General features: G+C 46.3%; 1 protein-coding gene across 2 annotated transcripts in view; it reads left to right on the top strand.

Moving 5' to 3' along the window:
- The first annotated feature begins 7,683 nt into the window (after nucleotides 1–7,683).
- Nucleotides 7,684–19,156, top strand: part of CD276 (CD276 molecule) — a 169,254-nt gene continuing 157,781 nt past the window's right edge. The window contains exons 1-4 of one of the 2 annotated variants that reach the window (XM_063314572.1): nucleotides 7,684–7,763; nucleotides 12,098–12,229; nucleotides 14,311–14,661; nucleotides 16,252–16,548. In XM_063314572.1, the coding sequence (XP_063170642.1) occupies nucleotides 12,124–12,229; nucleotides 14,311–14,661; nucleotides 16,252–16,548 (754 nt within the window). In that variant the 5' untranslated portion in view covers nucleotides 7,684–7,763; nucleotides 12,098–12,123. Of the gene's footprint in view, nucleotides 7,764–12,097; nucleotides 12,230–14,310; nucleotides 14,662–16,251; nucleotides 16,549–19,156 lie in introns of those variants that run through there. The other variant, XR_010068700.1, reaches the window with a different exon arrangement.

Below are 19,156 nucleotides of genomic sequence, written 5' to 3'. Positions count from 1 at the left end.
AGCGTGGTTTTGTGGCTCAGCCTGTGCTGTGAACCGCTGAGTCAGCATGGCTTCTCAACCGCGGGTTGCAGGTCTTTGTGAATGCAGCCAATTGGGACTTAACCATCGGCCGTCCAGGGGGTTCGGCACACCCCGATGAGGGACCTCAGGACAGCGGAAACCGACAAGCCTATTCACTCAGTCAACCTTGGAAAGATGATGGCTCCAGTGTTCCTCAACCTTGGCAACTTTAAGATGTGTGGACTTCAGCTCCCAGAATTCTGGGAGCTGAAGTCCACACATCTTAAAGTTGCCAAGGTTGAGGAACACTGCAAGTGGAACATGACTGTCTTTGGCATGGTTGAATATATATTTTCCTTTTTAAAACAAGGCTTGCTTTAATTTGGCATTTATTGCTGTTTATTGTGCGCATGGCACAAAGGTTCTCTAGGAAATGCCTCTGACGCTCTTCAGGAGGAAGGGCAATTTAGGAATGCATCATCGTTCTTACTGATGGAATTCACTTTTGAATGCACGGGTATTCTGCACGAACCACCTTATGGTACTAATCAGGAGGTACAATATATGTAGGCATAGTGACTCTGTGTTCATCCCCTGTCCTTGTCTAGAAGTTTGACTTCGCACATGTCTTGGTAACATGCTCTCTATTGCTTAGATTGATATTCGAAGATCCAGCTCTCCGGGGAAGGCTTTAAAGGTGGAAGGAAGGAGAAAAGGACGACCAGAGGCAGGGTGGATGGACTCAGTTACAGTGGCAATGGGGGCACCATTGGAAGACCTGAAAGTCCAGGTTAGGGATAGATTGTCAGTGGAAAAAATCTACCTATGTGGTTGTTAAAAGTTGAACATGACTCGATGGCACATAATAATCCTCTCCTACCTCTCTCAATTCAGCCCCCTTTTCTGACTCTGACCTGTGCTATCTGGATTGTTACCAGATTCCACTGCTTTCCGCTAATAGACGGGGACACGTTATAGGATCTGAGCTGTTGACAAACCTAACAGAACTCAGGCTTTCTTATAACCATGCTATTTCTTCAGTAAAGTTTCGTTTCCTTTCACACAAGCACAGCCTTGAGAATCCTTTCTTGTAAAACATGTTTTATGGCTTAGTGCGAAAAGCGGCGTCCCCCCAAAGGGTCAGACATGACTTGGTGCTTGTACAGGGGACCTTTCACCTTTCACCGCTGCATAACCCTCCATAAACCAGGACTGTACAATACTAAGCCATAAAACATGTTTTACAATGATGGGTTCCTCTAAGCCCAAATCAAATAAACCGTGCTGTGGCTCAGTGTGTGATGTGTAAAACTCAGTCATGGTAATCACAATGGTAGCCATCAGTGGCCTGACCTTTCATAAGTTTGTCTATTTCCTTTTTTAAAGGCATCCAAACTATTGACTATCACCCTGCCATCATATGGTAAGCAGTTATAATCGACAAATTGAAGGTGTTTCTTGGGGAAGATTAAAAGTCCATTTTAATGCACACAGGATTTGACAGGTTGCTGAGACATAAGCAGCTAAACAGATAACTCAAAGACTGTTGCGTTCCTATTCCACATATTTTGAAAAACCATTTGGGTATTTTCCCTGTCTCATTAAAAAGTGCAAAGAAATCTAAATGTGTGGTTCTTCATTGGCATTTCTGCCTGTTCCTGCCCTTGAGAGTTCAGAAGCCATTGTCATATTTCCGAATAAAGAAAATAAAATAAGAATAAAATAATTGCACTTAAAACTTTCTGTCTCATATCAAGAACAGGCCAAAATCAGCTTTAGGAGGAGGGAGAAATCTATATTCTGTGCCAGACCCAGGTGGTTTGGCTGGGATTTGGCCACTTATGATTTGGCAAAGTAAATAAATGCAACACAAAAGAGGAGACAGTTTTGCATAAACTGTGCATATATTAATTAACAAGCACAGGTGCATGTTTAGAAATAACGATTAGGTTTTCAATACAATCCCACTAGAGGCTGTGACTGGGTGATCTCCATAGAGCAATCTAAACAATCCATTAAATGTTTGCTTGTTTGTTTGTTTTAAATATTTACACATCGCCCTTCATTAGAATGAATTCCAAAATAGTCAGCAACAATTAAAAATCCAACATCCAATTAAAAATGCATTACTGACAAGCGGGAGGTAAAAAAAGATGGAATAAACAGTATTTAAAATAGCAGAGTGAATGTTGCAACTCCCAGTGGTTATTAAGATGGATTGGCTCATTAGAAGTTCATTAAAAGCAAATAAAAAAACCAAACAGAACAAAATTAGAAGGTGGGGAGAGGGAGGTTAAATGAAAAGAATTTGGGTATTATTGGAATCATCAAATTGCCTCCAGTTTGATCAAAACAAAAGCCAGATCATAAATTGACTTGCTTGATTAGGGAAGGAGCAATAGCTACTTTTATAAAAGGCTGGAAACCCTTTATGGATTTTTTTTTTTTTTTTGCTGAAAATGGTTAAAAATGAATTGGTGATCTCTGGATTTACTGATTAAAAAGGGCTGTATATGGGGAAGACATGGAACTATGTTATGTAATTTGAGAGAGTGGAAACAGAATTAACTATTGTAACTGCTGCAAAGAAGATAGGAAATCGCTTAAGTATTTTTTTTCTTTCTTTTTTTCTAGACCTCTTCTGTCGTTCACTTCTTCTACAGTATCGCTCTTTCTTTCCTCTCTTTTTATGTCTTTTTTGCCTCTCTGTATTCTTTCTGGATATTCTGTAGCTTTTCACTTTGTAAAATTTTTCCTTCAACAAAAAGTGTATTTTAAAAAAACAAGCACAGTGAAAGTCAGATCATCAGAATGGAGATAGTATTTGGCCAGGAGCTTTTAGCAGACGGACTTCAAGACCCAACACATTTCTTGCTTGTTCATTCGTGCAAAACAAATTGTGCTTTATAGGTTCGGACTGGTGGTCATCTGACTTTTAAAGGAAGACAGGACTGATCTTGAGAAAATGGTTGCTCCCACCACACCCTACTCCTGGTTACCAGTACCCTGGTTTACCGTAGTATTTCTCAACCCTGGCAACTTCCAGATGTTTAGACTTCACCTCCCAGAATTCTCAGCAAAAGCCTTGCTGGCTGGAGTGCTAAAGGCGTTGGGGCCCACCCCTCTGGAAACAGCCAGAGTTGGGAAACCCTGGTTCATATAATTAACCCACTTACTTGGATTCGTATGGTGCAATGAACCATAGATGAGAGTCAGTGTTGCAGCAAAAGAAAGAAGAGAAAGAGTCAACACTGCAGGACAGTGTTTCTCAACCTTTCTCAACCTTGGCAACTTTAAGACGGGTGGACTTCAACTCCCAGAATTCTGGGAGTTGAAGTCCACCCGTCTTAGAGTTGCCAAGGTTGAGAAACACTGTTGTAGGGCAATCAGTCTTACTCAACCCAGAACCATTAACAAAAATAAGGTGTGTGCAAATTCTTGCATGGAATTGGCTAATGTGGATCTCAGCCTGTTGTGGGGTGGGCAAAGGCAACTCTGATGGAACGGACCATCGGGGGGGCATCTGTAGCTTCACAGGGACAGTTAGTTTTCACATCAGTTGCTTCATTGCCTTTCGCCACGTTTTCAAGCTGAAGCCAGCCAACCACAAATGCCAATGCATTTACTAAATGTTTTTAATTACCGTGCAATAAAGACAACCATGCCTGTGGCACTTTCGATGATTATCCGAGAGACGCCAATTATTACTGGTATTTCCAAACACAAGCACTGCAGTGCTGCAATCATTAAAAGCTCATTTTTTTAGCCTTTAATCTTGAAAACTGGAAGCTGGGGCTATATAGCTGAATGCATCTCATTGGCAAAACACAGGAAGACTTCAGTGTCTTGGGACAATGCCTAACTAGAATTGTGTAATGGGTTGCCTATCCTAAAATACTCTCAGACTCACAAGCAAGAGCTTTACAAGATCTGATTTATTTAAGAATAGTATGCAAGTACAAAGAAAGCTGAGAATGGGAAAAGCACACCAAATGCAAACTAAAAAACCCTCAGTACAAACGAGATCCCTCCCCCTGTAGAATCTTCCCAGGCTCACAATCCCAGGTGCTCCCAACGGCTCCTGACGTTGCGGTGGAAAAGACCTTGAGCCGAGCACATCACTCAAACACATTCCATTAACATGAACATAGATACAGAGCTTGGCACAAGGTCCCCCCAGCAGCTCCCTCCCAACAGCAATGCGCGTCAGCACCATGGCATGTGAAACATTACGATGTACAGCGCACATTGAAACAGTGAACATGACAAATTGTTAATAGCCTGGTTCATGTACATTCTAATTGCAGTAATTTCCCATGAATTTAGGAGGCGCTCTCCCAAATGTTCATGTATGAAGGTTAAACATTGCAGCAAAAACAAGCAAGTCAAAGAAAGGCACACAAGTTGATTTGCAACAAAACGTTTTCTGGCCTCGACTTCTGAGGCTCCTGAGGTTTGCAAAAAAATGATGAAATCATAAAAAAGATCCTAAAACGTATCTTCATCCCAACAGCCTGGTATCTGACCAGCAGCTTCTCAACAGCAGTGGAATATGGGATAATCAAAGAACACTGTTTTCAGATGCTCCTTATATAACTGGTTCTTGGTTAATACACTCATGCAAAGGTCAGAGAGTAATAAACATATTTTGGGGGGGGCGAAGCGGCACTGTTCATTTCAGACAGATGTCAGATAAATGCCTCTCCTTTTTTTTAAAAAAATATTTCTTTTGCTACAATCTTTTTGGAAAGGGCGCTGGAAATGCTGATGCATCTTTCTCGGAACTGAAAACGTCCGCTGAGGATCCAAACATGAGCTCACTCTGAAACGACATAGAAAACCCAGCAAATGTTCTTTTAAAAAAATATTTGATGGAAATGAAAGGGGTACTGTCCAAGAGATGCTGGAAGGAAGGAAGCAGAGATGAGTATATTCCAACAAAAAAACTTAGAAAAAAATTTAAGCCTTTTCTCCCCCACAGTGCATTATGAAGTTAACATGTTCAAATTCTGAACTGCAGACATGGTCAAACTGACAACAGTTGCATTGTGCAAACTATGCTTTGTTTCAACTGGGTTTCTGTTTTGTTTAGTAAATAAGTTAAAATGGCCAGGTTTTGCACATTACACTAAGTGGGTGTGGAACTTGTTTCAGTTCACGGGCCATATTTGAGCTTCATGTAGATTGGCATGAGTGGCACAAGGAATGCTGGAACAAACAACATTTAATTTCATTCCATTTTCCCCATGATGTTAATCTTTTCCCCCTCACTCATGTGCACAATTAGGAACTGGTGGCAATTTTTGAAAGTATTTTGGGAGCCATGCTGAAAGTTTCAGGGGCCACATGTTTGAGTTGTCCACTGTCATATGCAATGGCTGCAATTGTAATAGGTGTATGCAACATTGTATATGCAATGTTGTATATGCAATATACATCCAACGCAGTATTGTGGGATATACAAAGGCAACATGTTAATCAAAGCCCTGTAAACCACATAGACCACCCTTTCTCAACCTTCTGACCCTGGAGGAACCCTTGAAATATTTTTCAGGTCTCGGGAAACCCCTGCACATTCAGGCTCCAATATAGGCCAGACGTTGCAAAATGGTTATATTCCTTCCATGTGTAGGCCTGTATAGGTGCATTAACAGTGTCCTTAAACTAAAAATAAAGAATGCAACTTACCTCTTTAATGTGAAGCTGCCTGAATTTGAAATAATTTTTTAAATAGATGGTGATCTCCCAGGGAACCCCCAATGACCTCTCACGGAACCCTCAGGTTCCGTGGAACCCTGGTTGAGAAACCCTGACATAGACACTTCTGAATCCAAGATATGATGTTGATTATTTACAAGTCAGCTTCCATAACCTTGTGGTGTCTTCAGGATCCCCTCCCCTCCATTCTTTGCTTAGAAATCATCAGCCAATTACTCATACATAGGTTTTTCCACAGGAAATATAACTTCTCCCCTATGATGCTAAATTTAGTTCATAGTTTCAGCCCCAGACAACAATAATGCTCAGTGGGCATCCTATGGTCATATGGTTGGCACAAACGAGTTATTGGGTTGCTGCCAGAGTTGGCTAACACTCATGCTGTTCCTTCCTTCCTTTCCTTCTCTGTTTCCTAAGCCATCAGGATATGGGGAAGATGAAAGGCATCTAACCACGTATGTACATACTGTATATACCCATCATGCTGTTCTTTTTCAATGTAAACAATGTTATGCACACTTCCAGTTGCTAGGATGCAGGGAACAATATGTTGGCTTGCAAGGTAGTCTCAAGATTAAAGTTTCCCAACCTGGGCATCTTCAAGATGTGTGGAGTACAGCTCCCAGAATTCTTAGCAATGGCCATGCTGGCTAGAGAATTCTGGGAGTTGAAGTCCACACTTCTCAAAATTGCTGAGGTTGAGGAACACTGATCTAGAGGCCCATCTGGCCAAGCCCTCTAACCAAATGAAGATCACTGAGCCACATTTGAACACCTTTGAATTATCTCTGACAGCCAGTTTGGCATAGTGGTTAAGGCACCAGTCTAGAAACCGGGAGGCTGTGAGTTCTAGTCCCGCCTTAGGCACAAAGCCAGCTGGGTAACCTTGGGCCAGTCACTTTGTCTCAGCCCTAGGAAGGAGACAACAGCAAACCACTTCTGAAAATCTTGCCAAGAAAACTGCAGGGACTTGACCAGGCAATCTCCTAGAATCGGACACCATTGAATGGGGATATCTATCTATCCATCCATCCATCCATCCATCCCCCAAAGGATTTGTATCCCTCCACTTAAAGGCTGTCCTGGTTTATTTTCCATAGCCCAAAGTGGGCCCAGGAGAAAGCCAGCCGTGCCGGTGATCCAGCTTGAAGGGACGGTGGGCAGATTCCTGCTTCCCCCGCTGACCCGATGCAGCTCGCTCGGTTTTGGTTCAGCACAGTTTCTCAACCTTGGCAACTTTAAGAGTTTTAGCAGCTCGCGCGAGTCCATCCCTCCGCGGTTGGCACCATAGAACCCGGCTAAGCACACCAGTTCAGTGCAACGTGTGGATGCGGATCCAGCTCATGGCGAATCAGGTTTTGCCTTCAAGAGCGTCTCCAGTCCCCAGTGGGAAGCAGAGCCCTCGCCTCGAGCAGGGGGGCGAAGTTCTTCGGCGCTGCCCGGGCTGGAAGAGCATCGCCGGAGTTGGTTTCATCTACGGGGGCCCCACTTGGCCGTCCGAGTGGAGGCGAGGCTATCCTCGGCCATGGGGCAACTTTCCGTTTCGAATGGGAGACGAAAAGAAGCCGCCATTCCGGGCCCAGCAGTAACTTGGCCCAGCTCGGCAAACTTGGCCAGCAAAGTCCTTGCCGCGCGGGCTCCTCTTCCCGCGCCCCCTCCGCCCCCCTCCTCCCTCTTGGCTACCTCCACGTCCCCCAGCGCTAAGATCCCCGCTCTCCCCACCCCGGAAGCCGGGGGGCTGCGGCTGCCTCCGCTTCGGCTCGGCTCGGCTCCCTTCGGCTCTCGCCTTCGGGGGGCGCGGGGAGTCTCCCGGCGGCGGCTGGACGAGCTGCGATCTGCGCGCCCGGCGGGTCCTCGGAGGCTGCCGGAGACCCGCCCTGGGCTGCGAGCCTGGAAAAGGACGGCGGGAGGAGGAGAAGGACGGACGGACGGACGGGGCGAGGCCAGGCCGGGCCGGGCCGGGCGAGCACACTCCGGCGTGGCTGCAGCCGAGGCGCTCCGGGCTGCCCGGCGCAACTTGGACGCTCGTTGGCTTGCGGGGCAGGGTGAGTCCGCCGATCCCAACGCGGGGAGGGGGCGGAGGGAAACAAGGAACGGCGTAGCCGGAGGGAAGGAAGCCGACCCTGCCCCGATCCCGCTCCCCCTCCGTCCTTCCCGTTCTGGAAAGGAGCTGGAAGGGGCTTTTCCTGCGCCCACCCTCCCCCCGCCCGTCGCCGCGCCTAGTTGCTAAAACAAAGCCCTTAATCGGGTCCCTGTTTCGTGTAACTCCTGCCCAGGCGTTCTTCTCCGCTGTGTGGGTCTGAGCGAGTCCGCGCTTGCTTTGGACTCTCTCTTGCGAGCCACGTAGGTCTGAAAAGTTCACAAGACGGGCCAGAAAAAAACTACAACTCCGCTTTCCTACTTCCCACCCAGCCGGGGTTCACTTTACAAGCACCCCGCTCTACGGCGGGGGGAGGGAGATTGGGAGTAGTCCCAGTTCCGTGGAAACTGGCCGGAATCGACAGCGACCTTCAGTCCCTGAGGCTGGAAGGAGAAGGGAGTATCATAATCTGGATTGAAATCTGGATTGCACTGCAGAGTCTGGCGGTGGTGGTTCAGAGGCCTATCCCTCCCATGTGATTTCAGCTGGAAACCCTGGACCACAGTAACTTGGTCATCTCTAGATGGTAAGAGACAGACTGCCTGTCATATGGAAGATAAGTCTGCCCATCCTGGGTAGCAGTCTGATCTAAGCCCTTAGGAACACCATCCCAATCAGTGCCACATCTTGTGGCAGTGAGTTCCATAGCTTAAATGCATATGCTGTGTGAAGAAATCCTTCTCTTTGTGTTGCCCTGGATTAGTGTTTCTCAACCTTGGCAGCTTTCAGACGTGTGGACTTCAACTCCCAGAATTCCCCAGCCAGCCATGCTGCCAATCTGAGTAGTACCGCTTCGGCGGGCAGGTAACAGCGTTCCATTTAGTCATGCCGGCCACATGACCACGGAGGAAGTGTCTACGGACAAACGCTGGCTCTTCGGCTTTGAAACGGAGATGAGCACCACCCCCTAGAGTCGGACATGACTGGACTTAATGTCAAGGGAAACCTTTACCTTTACCTAACCATGCACTATCTGGACAGAAGGACTTCCCAGCCTCCCTCGGAGATGCTAGTTTCAAAGGGTGCCTGTCTCTCTGTGTGCATCATTCAAATGATAGTTCCTCACTTCCTGAAATCTCCATTTAAGATAGGATGCCTATGCTGCACTACCACTAGCCATCTGTTTCCTTTGGCAGGATGACTTCAGCCGGCAAGATTGGCTCGGTTGCTGTGCATCATGACTTCTTCTTGGGTTGTGGATCTCAGCCCATGTCCTCCTCTCCCCAGAGACCAACAAGACTTCATTTGCTCCAGGGGAAAGAGGGATCAGGCCAGGGACTCCCTCTTTTCTCTGGTCAGATAGGACTAGGTGATTTCAGTTCAGTTCAGTTCAATTTTATTACGGTCACTGACCAGTACAAACTGGGTCATTTCCATAGTCCTACTGTTAGTTAGTGTATTCACACCTCTTTGAGAAGGAGCTTCCGATAACAAATTCAGCAGGAGCATATACACCAGCCTTCCGCAACCTGGTGTCCTCCAGATGTCTTGGGGTCAGGGCCGCAACTAGGGTCTGTGTCACCCAGGGCAAACATGGATTCTGCACCCATTTTGGTGCCCCACCAGCGCTCATTTTGGCACCCCACCAGCACGGCGCCCGGGGCACATGCCCCAGTTGCCCCCCTTTAGTTGCGGTCCTGCTTGGGGTTACAATTTTATTCATTTATTCAATTTATATACTTATTCATTCAATTTATATATTTATTTATTCCAATTTCTATCACCACCCATCTCCCCCCGAAAAGGGGGACTCTGGGTGGTTTACAGTAAATATATTTATTTATGGATTTATACGTTCAACTTCCAACATTTCCAGCCCTCGTTGCTGGCCAGGGATTCTGAAAATTGTAATTCCAACTTGCCTGGAGACCCTCCAGTTGGGAAAGGCTGGTGCACATGTGCCTTTTTCAACTGAAACCCTCCCTCCAGCATTGCAGCAAGAGATGCTGATGGGTGATTGACCAATCTTTGTAAATTTCACTTCTGCAAGGAAGGGATCTGACTCATTGGAAAGTCCTGGGAGGAGGCTGTTAACAGGCTGTGATGCGTGTTTTGGGTACTGCTTAATACAGTTGGGCTTGCCAAGGCTAGCTCATGGATAGGTAGTCTGCATGATCAAACAGGAAAGGTGAATCAAAGGACTGAAACAAGTTAAAACTACTTGCAACTTTACTGGGAATTGTATTTCAGCAGCATCTGGGCAGATCATGGGTTTGGTTGCTTAGGGCAGTTTTCTCAACCTTGGCCACTTTAAGATGCATGGACTTCGACTCCCAGAATTCCCCAGCCAACATTGGCTGGGGAATTCTGGGAGTTGAAGTCCACACATCTTAAAGTAGCCAAGGTTGAGAAACACCAGCTTAGAGTTTTAAAAGTTTGCTATAAGCAGGAAAAGGAAATATAATTTCTTTTAAAATATTGCCTACAGATAATACATCTGTATCATGTAAAAAGAGTGGGTTTTTCCCTCCCTTTTTAAAGAGGGCAGCGTTAGGGCACAACCACAGTTAATTATTTTCCAATTTGTAAACATTCAGTTACCGGACAGGGTTAGGTTCCTTGGACTGAATATTTGAAATGGCAGCACCTCAAGTTTAGAATAATCTTGGGGGGCCCTGAACTTAAGGGATGTCCCCATGGCAGCCGAGCTCAGCTGCTTCTTTAGCCCGTTGGCGTCTCATGCCTTCAAGACACAGTTGATGGTTATTGATTTATTTCAGCCAAGTAGGTGACATCTCTGCTGATTTCTCTGAAGGACTGTGGAGGGCAAAAAGTCAGCATCTGTTGTTGTGGCTCTTAGGTGGAAAGCTTCTGTTAATTTGTCTGGTGGGCTCCCTCCCACACCTCCCCCAATCTGCCTGTTCTTAAAAGATCCAAAATACAGAAGCTTTGTTGTTTGGGCAAGGCCAGTATATTTCCTGAATTGCTCACTACCTCTCTGGAAATTGGGTTGGGTTGGGTATTCCAAAATCCAATGTCCCAGTTTAGATACAAAATTATATTACGTGTTTAACTGGGGCACTAGACTTTAAGACAACCATAGAAGGACAATTCCAGAGGGGAAAGAATATTACATCATTCTAAGCTTGCAGGTGTAATTCCCCAATCCATTGCTGCCTTCTAGGAGAATTCTAGGAGAATCTTGCATGCGTGTATTTTCTGCCGTGCAATGCAGCTGGCACGCTTTGCTGGCAGCAAAACAAAATTTAGCCTTGACAATTACAGGGTTCTGTTGGCAGAGAAAGGGAAACCAGAAGAGTCCTGGTAGAAGGAGGCTAAAAATATAAACACAGACTTTATAAATAGAGAGTTCCTGGTGATGTCAAATAAATAGACTTGTCAGAATGTGAATGATAATTAGAGAGCCAAGAATGGGTGGGGAGCAGGCAGAGGAAGAAGGAAGCTGGTATAACTGTCTGGACTTTGCAGAAAGGCCGGTGGATCTCACTGGGCAGAAGAGAATTTGAGTTGGAAGATTGAAACACACCTTAGTGCTGTGCCAGATAGCAATTTCTCTAAAATACCTCCCCCACCCCCAAAAGGCTTTAATTTGTCTGCCTTATTCTTGGGGGCAGGGTTGAGAGTTTGGAATTTGTTGTGAGGGTGTTTTTGAGCTAGCTTGATTGTTGAAGGTGGCAGAAGGTGCTACTGCTGGAATTGTTGGTTTTGGTGATACCTATATCTGGCCTTCAGACATCTCCCTGATTGCCCAGACTGATGAATCCCCAAATAAGGAGTTTCTTCCTGAAATCTTCCTGGGAAATTAATGGAAGCCAAGAGGGCCAGAGACTGCAGGAGAGAGGATTACACAAATGGTAATGATACGCATCACTTGGCCAACCTGGGAAGTAAATGCAAGAGCGCTCCGTGTGTAAGAATTTCATTGAAGGCACCTCAGGGGGAAAAAAAAGAATCTGCTATAACTTGAGTAGAGCTCCTGGTTCCTATGTGGACATTTATGGAAGAATTATGGAAGTGGTTTGCTGCTCCCTTTCCCAGGATCCTTGTTTAATTTCCTTTTCTAGCCTACAACTAGAACTTCCTGGTAATAACCCATCCAAGTACTAACCAGATGAGAACGTGCTTGGATGGTCCAGATCACCCATGGTCAGCTGGGCTTTGCCACCTACTTACTCCTGTTGTCTTGACTCTGCTTAGCTTTGAGTTGTCTACCCAACATGGAGAATAAACCTGGGGCTTGGGTTTTACACACATCTTACCCTGTTGGTTTCCCTTCAGGAAGAGGACCTTTGCTTTCTCCGATCATGCACCCTGACGCTTGCGTGCTTCCTGTCTCCCAGGACTCTTCCTTGGCAAGGAAGGTGTGTATCCAGTTGCTGCTCCTGAGTTTTCTCCTGCCCACCTGGCTAGGTAAGTAAGAGGAGCATCATGGACTTGCCTTCTGTTTGACTTGGTGAGGGATGTTTTCCCATAACGGAACCCATATTTCTGGAATTGTCAGCTGAAATCTGACAATGATCTGTGGGAATGACCTTGGGAGACTGGAGGTAGAGCTGTACATGAAAGAGATCTCAGTCCACAGAAGTAGAAGGGGCATGGGGAGCATTTCAGAAAGGACCCTCCTTAGTTTTCCAGAGAGTAAAAGGAAAGGAGGTGAGAAATACTTTCAGTCTTGCAAGATTCTGTTAATGTAAGCTTATAATAAAGCTAAAGCTAGCAGTCCTGGTTGTGCTTCTTGTCTGGACTACTTCGAAGGGCCAACTAAGTGAGGGCAAGGAATCAGTGTAGCCCCCGCTTTAGCCAGCATATTTCCTAACATGCCTCTTTTACCACATAACCTTTTGCTAACACAATCCATGCTGTGCATGGACCAACAAATGCATTGTTGCAGGCTGGTTTAGATGACAGACTGAACTGAAAAATTCTTCTTCAACCCACATATTAGGAAAGCAGAGTTTGGCATGGAAAGGTGGTCCAGTTCATGGATTTATTTGTTTGTTCAAGTTATATCCCTTCTTTCTTCCAGTAACTCAAAAAAGTGGTACGATATATGGGACATTCTTACAGTTTTCTGCCAAAAAGCAGATCTATGGCGTAGGCTGGGCTAAGACAGAATGATCCAAAGTCACCCTATGAGCTTCCATGGCTAATGGTGGACTTAAATCTGGGGTCCCCTGGTCCTGGTGCATAGCCTAACCATTAATAGTGAACACATTTCTTTTCCATCCCAGTGTCAAAACTTTTCTAATCTTTCTGGGTGGTATGCTTCACCTGCTCCAGTGGCAACTCCATAGCAAAAGTCTGGCTGGTTCTTTGTTCTCAGCAATGAGCATCTGTACATGAATTAAAGAGTGAAGTTTCTTTTGGTTCTCTGGAGAGTTAACACCTGAGTCAACTTTGTCTCCCTCCCCTGAATTACAGGCAGTCCTCAACTTACAACCGTTTAACAACCACCCAAAGTTATGATGGCCTTGGAATGGGTGCTTTATGGCCTGTAAAGTGCTTTTGGAGCATTGAAAACATAGCACCACCATTCCCCGGCAGTCACACAATCGCATTTTGGGTGCTTGGCAAGCGGCTTGCATTTACAACCGGTTGCAGCGTCCCACAGTCACGCGATCTCATTTTGTGAAGTTTTTTGCAGTTTCCTGGCAAAAAACACCCATTGGGGAAGCTGGATTTGCTTAACAACTGCCGTGAAAATGGTTGTAAAATCAGGTCCAGTCATGTGGTGACTTGACTTACAACCGCAACGACTTACAATGGAAATTCCAGTCCGAGTGTGGTTGTAAGTTGAGACTACCTGTACATCCAGAGCCTGCTGCATGCATAAAGCTGAGTGATGTGATGAAATCAGACTAAGAGTGACATCTAGAGGTGAATGTCTGAGTTTCTGGGTTGTTGTGTGATTCCTCCTCCCCCTTTTCATCAGCATTTTCCATTTGGGTGCTGGACGTTGTTCAGATGTGTCAGACTGGGGACCATTCCTATAGGCCTCAGGCTATTCTTGACTGGGGACTTTAGAGCCAAAGCCCAGAGTGAACAGATCCATGGTCTTTCTTATACTCGTCTAAGAAGGGGGTCTGGACCTCAAGGCTGGATGCAAAAAGGCAGGAAGTCAGGTCTGTTTTAAATATGCTTTGCTGAGCAAGCCACAATTGGTTTGGTTTGTATAGCACACTAAATTGTAAACCATGGTTTGCAAACCACAGTGTCTGGCTTGGGATGAGCTGCTAAACGAAATGAAATATGCAGTGCCTGAGCAGCCTGGGTGAACCAGCCAACCTTAGCAGAGCAGGCGTGCAAATGGTGGATTTCTAGTTTGTTGGGAACCATGGGGGATGAGATACCCTGGCCTGCATAAACGGAGACTGAACTAGCAAAGGGAATGCAAGAGTGCAAAGCTTCTTCCCCAAAGCTTTTCTCTGGCTTTCTCAAGTGACTCAACAATAAAGTCTTTGCTTTGTGCTGCGATGTCCTTTCCCCATCAGGTGCTGTGGAAATCAAGGTGTCTGAGGAGCCTGTGGTGGCCCTTGTTGGCCACGATGCAATTCTGCACTGTTCCTTCTCACCGGATGCCAATTTTAGCCTGGATGATCTCAGCCTCATCTGGCAGCTGACGGACACCAAACGGCTGGTGCATAAATTTGCGGGGGGTCGGGACCAGCTGGCGGACCAGGTGAGCAGTTACGCCAACCGCACGGCCCTCTTCTATGACCAGTTGGCCCAAGGCAACATGTCCCTGCTGCTGCGCCACGTGCAGATTTCGGATGAAGAGAGCTTCACCTGCTTCGTCAGAGTTCGGGACTTCAGCAGCGCAGCCGTTACTCTACAAATGGCAGGTGAGCTCGAAGGAAGGCGGTTGTTATGGCTGGTCTCCAAACTGCTCATGTTTCGAGGGACCGCTGTGTAAAGAGCCAGTTGCATGCTCCTCTGCTGTCGGTGAAGAGACCTGCCTCCTCACCAGACCACAGTTGGAAAGAAGGTTGGGAAGTCGCTGTCCTACCAGACAAAGATTGCATTGGTCTAAATGGAATATTGCTCTGTTGCTAGAATTCTTGTAACTCCATTGCATTTGTTTCATAAATCTTGCTAAAGAGAACTCTATGGGAGTCTTGCTTGTGAATTTAGGCAGCAGCCAAAAGGCCTGACAGTGGAAATCTCTCTTGACCCCGGGGCCAGGTGGGGTCTGAGGCCCAAAGGGGTCAGAATGCAAAGTTTGCTAGGTTGCTGATAGTCAGACCAAGTGGTCATAGGTGAGCATTGCAGCGCAGGGTAGCTCTGGGAATTGAGCCATCTGATTCACATGTACCACTCAGCCAGAGTAGATCTGTTTGCTTTAGGCTTGGCGCAGTATATGAACCCTTGCACCATGTTGTTGGTAGTCCTTCAGGTTTGGGGAAGACACGCTGTTGTGCAGTTCATCTGTGGACACAGAGGTGGCTCTGCAGTCCCAGTCTGGAAGTGCCGAGTCGAGCACAATGGAGGTCCACTGTTGTGTTATTCTGTGGGTGTTATTCTGTGATGCCGCTCAAGGTTTTCTATCAGTTTTGGGTGGTGCCAGTCTTCAATGCCGGTGGAGGCTTCCTAGCACAGGGCTCACCAGTGGGTGGACTCAGCCCTTGCAGTGTGTAAACCTCTGTTATAGTGATGATACAGCAATGGGCCACTCTGTAGTTAGGTCACTACACTGTTGGCCAAGCAAGATTTTGACAAAGCATCTGCGAGGGCCAAATTCCCTCCCAAGGCGGTCATAACTTTGGACCATTGCTAAATGAACGGTCATAAGTCGAGGTCTACCTGTATTCTCTTTACCAGTGTTTCTCAAGCTTGGCAACTTTCAGATGTGTGGACTTCAAGTCCACACATCTGAAAGTTGCCAAGCTTGAGAAACACTGCAATGTTTTCTTCTTACAAAGCCTGTTCTGCCTTAATTCCTCTCTCTGGGATTTCTCCTACTTTTTTCTTCTCTGTTAATGGCCAGCTTGTAGAGCTCCTACCCCTTTCCATGTTGTGCTTTGCCTTGCCGGGCTCCTATCCTTCTTTTTTCTCTTCTGTGGACCATCTACTCCCTCTGAAGGAAAAGCACCTTCTTTCTTCTGGCTGCTGACTTTTTGCTGGTGGCTGCAGAGCGCCAAAAACACATCTCTCCTCCCAAACACACACACACACACACACCCTGCGTCAAGGTTGCTGCTTTATTGGCAACTCTGCTGGGCTGACGCTGGAGGGAAGGCTCAAAGATGGGTGGGAAAGAAGGCAGCACGGGGCGTGCAAATTTGTCATGCAGCCTGCTCTTCACAGTGGTGTGTGACTTAATGTGCTTTGTGCACTGGACTGGGGTGGCCTAGTGTTATATTTGAACTGCAGGCAATTAATGCTGCGGGTTTGGGCATGAGTCGTATCACTGATCCGTTCTTTTCCTGTTTTAGCTGCCTACTCCAAGCCCAACTTGAATTTGCAACCGAACAAGAACTTGAAGCCGGGAGACCTGGTCACAGTGACATGCCACAGCTTTTCTGGGTACCCTGAAGCTGTTGTTCTCTGGCAAGATGGCCATGGCCACAACATCACTGACAATATCACCACCTCCCAGGTGGCCAATGAGCAGGGTCTCTTTGATGTTCAGAGTATCCTGCAGGTCGTGCTTGAGCCTAACAGCACCTACAGTTGCCTGATCAAGAACCCGTTGCTTCGCCAGGAGACACACGCTTCTGTCACCATCACAGGTCTGTGCCCTGCAAAGGCAGGGTGAAGTCTGGGAAATTCAGTGGGTAGGGGCCTGCATTGGCTCTTCTGGGGTGGAGGCTGGACTTAGGTGGAACTGCAGGCCTCTGAAGAGAAGTCTCTGACTTAATCCATGATGGCTCTGGACAGAATTGGGGAAAGAGTTGTCCTCCATATGCGCTAGAGCACAGTGTTCAGCAGGGCTGACCATTGAAGCCAGTGTTGAGGCATGTTGGGACAAGAAGCCATGGGTGGAAGCTCATCAGAGGGAGATCCAACCTGGAAATAAGGAGGAATTTCCTGACAGTGAGGACTATTAAGCAGTGCAACAGCTGGCCTCGCGGAGTGGTGGGTGCTCCATCGCTGGAGGTTTTCAAGAAAAGATTGGACAACCATTTATATGAGATGGTATGGGGATTCCTGCCTTGGGCAGGGGGTTGGACTATAAGTCCTCCAAGGTCCCTTCCAACCCTATGATTCTATGGTTCTATGGTTCTACAATTCTACGATGAGAGTTGTCGTGCATGAACATATATCAAAAGCCACCCATTGAGCAAGGATGCCAAAACCATGCAAGACTTCATGTGCCATCACTATATTCTTACAAGTTTACAAGCAACAATGCTGGATGCTTTATTTTGGCACCCCCATCAGAGGCCATCTGCGGTGGGAAGTGGAACTCAGGGATGGGTTGACGTTGTAAACTGGGTGGTCTTCTTCAGGCTGGTGGCTCAGTGTTATGCAAGAATCACTACAGAGTTATTGCAGGCCACAAGTCTTCCAAATCTGCCAAGCCTAGGGAGAATTGTAGGATTACAGCCATCAAAGGTCACCTTTTGGTGAAGTCTGACCTGCTTCTCAGAGTAGTCTGACTCTTCAGCGACTTGCCAACCTATATTTGCCAGGCTTCCAGTTGTCTTCAAGTCATTTCGATTTTTATAGACTCCCCCAAGCTCTCTGTAACCTTATTCACTTGACGGTAACATTAATTAGGATTTAATTGTCCTTGGCACGACAGTTACTGCCTTGTGAAAGAGGGTCCCTCCGGGATCATAAACCTTTTGGTTAAATGCATGATGCCACTTGACAGAGCCCAGCAGGGCATGACATCTGGTGGAACCTTCTTCTTGGGGACAGCCAGGGAAATAGAAATAAAATTGATGGCCATCTTGTAACCCGTTGGTACAACTGGAATATGTGGTTGTGAGAAGGAATTTCCCTGAGTTTGGCACTAAAAGATTCCCTTTAATATTCTGTAATTTGGGGCCCAAATTTTTCCTTTAAGGGGAGCACATCTTTTGCCAGATCAGCCGTGTAACAGTTTTCCTTAATTAGTTGAAGGAAAACAGACCTGGCAGGCAGATGCACAATCTTATTGTGTTCAAACATCCCTTTCTTTCTCCCATCTTCGGAGCCTTGTCTTGAAACTGACTGGAGCAATCAACCAATCAGTCAAATTTATTTGGCCGATGACCAGCAAAATTTAGAAGGACAAACACGAAGTAAAACAAAGAAATACAATAATCTACTACCAGCTAATAAAATAGGTCACATAATAAAATAGCAGTCATTCCTCTATTATTCTATTAATACATTTGCTACCCAGGTAGTGTGAGTCTAAAACATTAATTATAAAATAAAAAATAAAAGTATATATCCCTATATATCCTAACAATTTGGTTGGAGCAAATGAGTAGAAGCTGCCAAGATTTAAGCTTCTAAAAAGCAGCAGTGATTTGGCAGTGGGATAGGTTTCATCAGAGCCTTGTGTGGTGCTGAGTGGTAGGCAACAACCGAAACTCTCCCCACGACCCGAGTTCGATCCCAGCGGAAGCCGGATTCTCTCTCAGGTGGCCGGCTCAGGTCGACTCAGCCTTCCATCCTTCCGAGGTCAGTAAAAGGAGTACCCAGCTTGCTGGAGAGGGTGACGACGGGGGAAGGCAATGGCAAACCACCCCACTCTATAGTCTGCCAAAAAAATGTCGCGAAAGCGGTGTCCCCCAAAGGGTCAGACACGACTCGGTGCTTGCACAGGGGACCTTTCACCTCACTTAGGTTTCATCAAGACTAATCAAGTTCTTTTTCACTTGAGGAATTTTGACAAAGACTGGATGGTGATTTGTTGGTGATTCTAAAGCACAGGGTGCAAAACCTCCAGTGCACCCTCTTTTTTTTTTTTTTAAACAGCTCTTGCTGGTTGTACTTAGTTGATTTTCTAGATCACTCTCAACCTTTTGAGATATTTTAGGTGTATACATCACATTTACACCCTATCAATCTTGGGTTTCAGTGGATACAGGTAGTCCTCGACTTACGACCACAACTGGGTCCAGAACATCCATTGCTAAGTGAGGCGGTTGTTAAGTAAGTCGTGCCATGGTCATTAAACGAATCACTGCGGTTGTTAAATGACTCACATGGCTGTTTCATGCAGTTTCCCATTGATTTTGCTTGTCAGAAGCCAGCTGGGAAGGTCACGAATGGTGATCACATGACCCTGGGACACTGCAACCATTATAAATACATGCCAGTTGCCAAATGCCCAAATTTTGATCATGTGACGGTGGGGATGCTGCAGCAGTCATAAGTGCGAGGACCAGCCGTAAATCA

The sequence above is a fragment of the Candoia aspera genome, chromosome 13 (assembly GCF_035149785.1).
Source record: "Candoia aspera isolate rCanAsp1 chromosome 13, rCanAsp1.hap2, whole genome shotgun sequence".
Taxonomy (NCBI): Eukaryota; Metazoa; Chordata; class Lepidosauria; order Squamata; family Boidae; genus Candoia; species Candoia aspera.
Note: the sequence above shows the minus strand (reverse complement) of the source record. Positions and strands in the feature narration are given on the sequence as shown.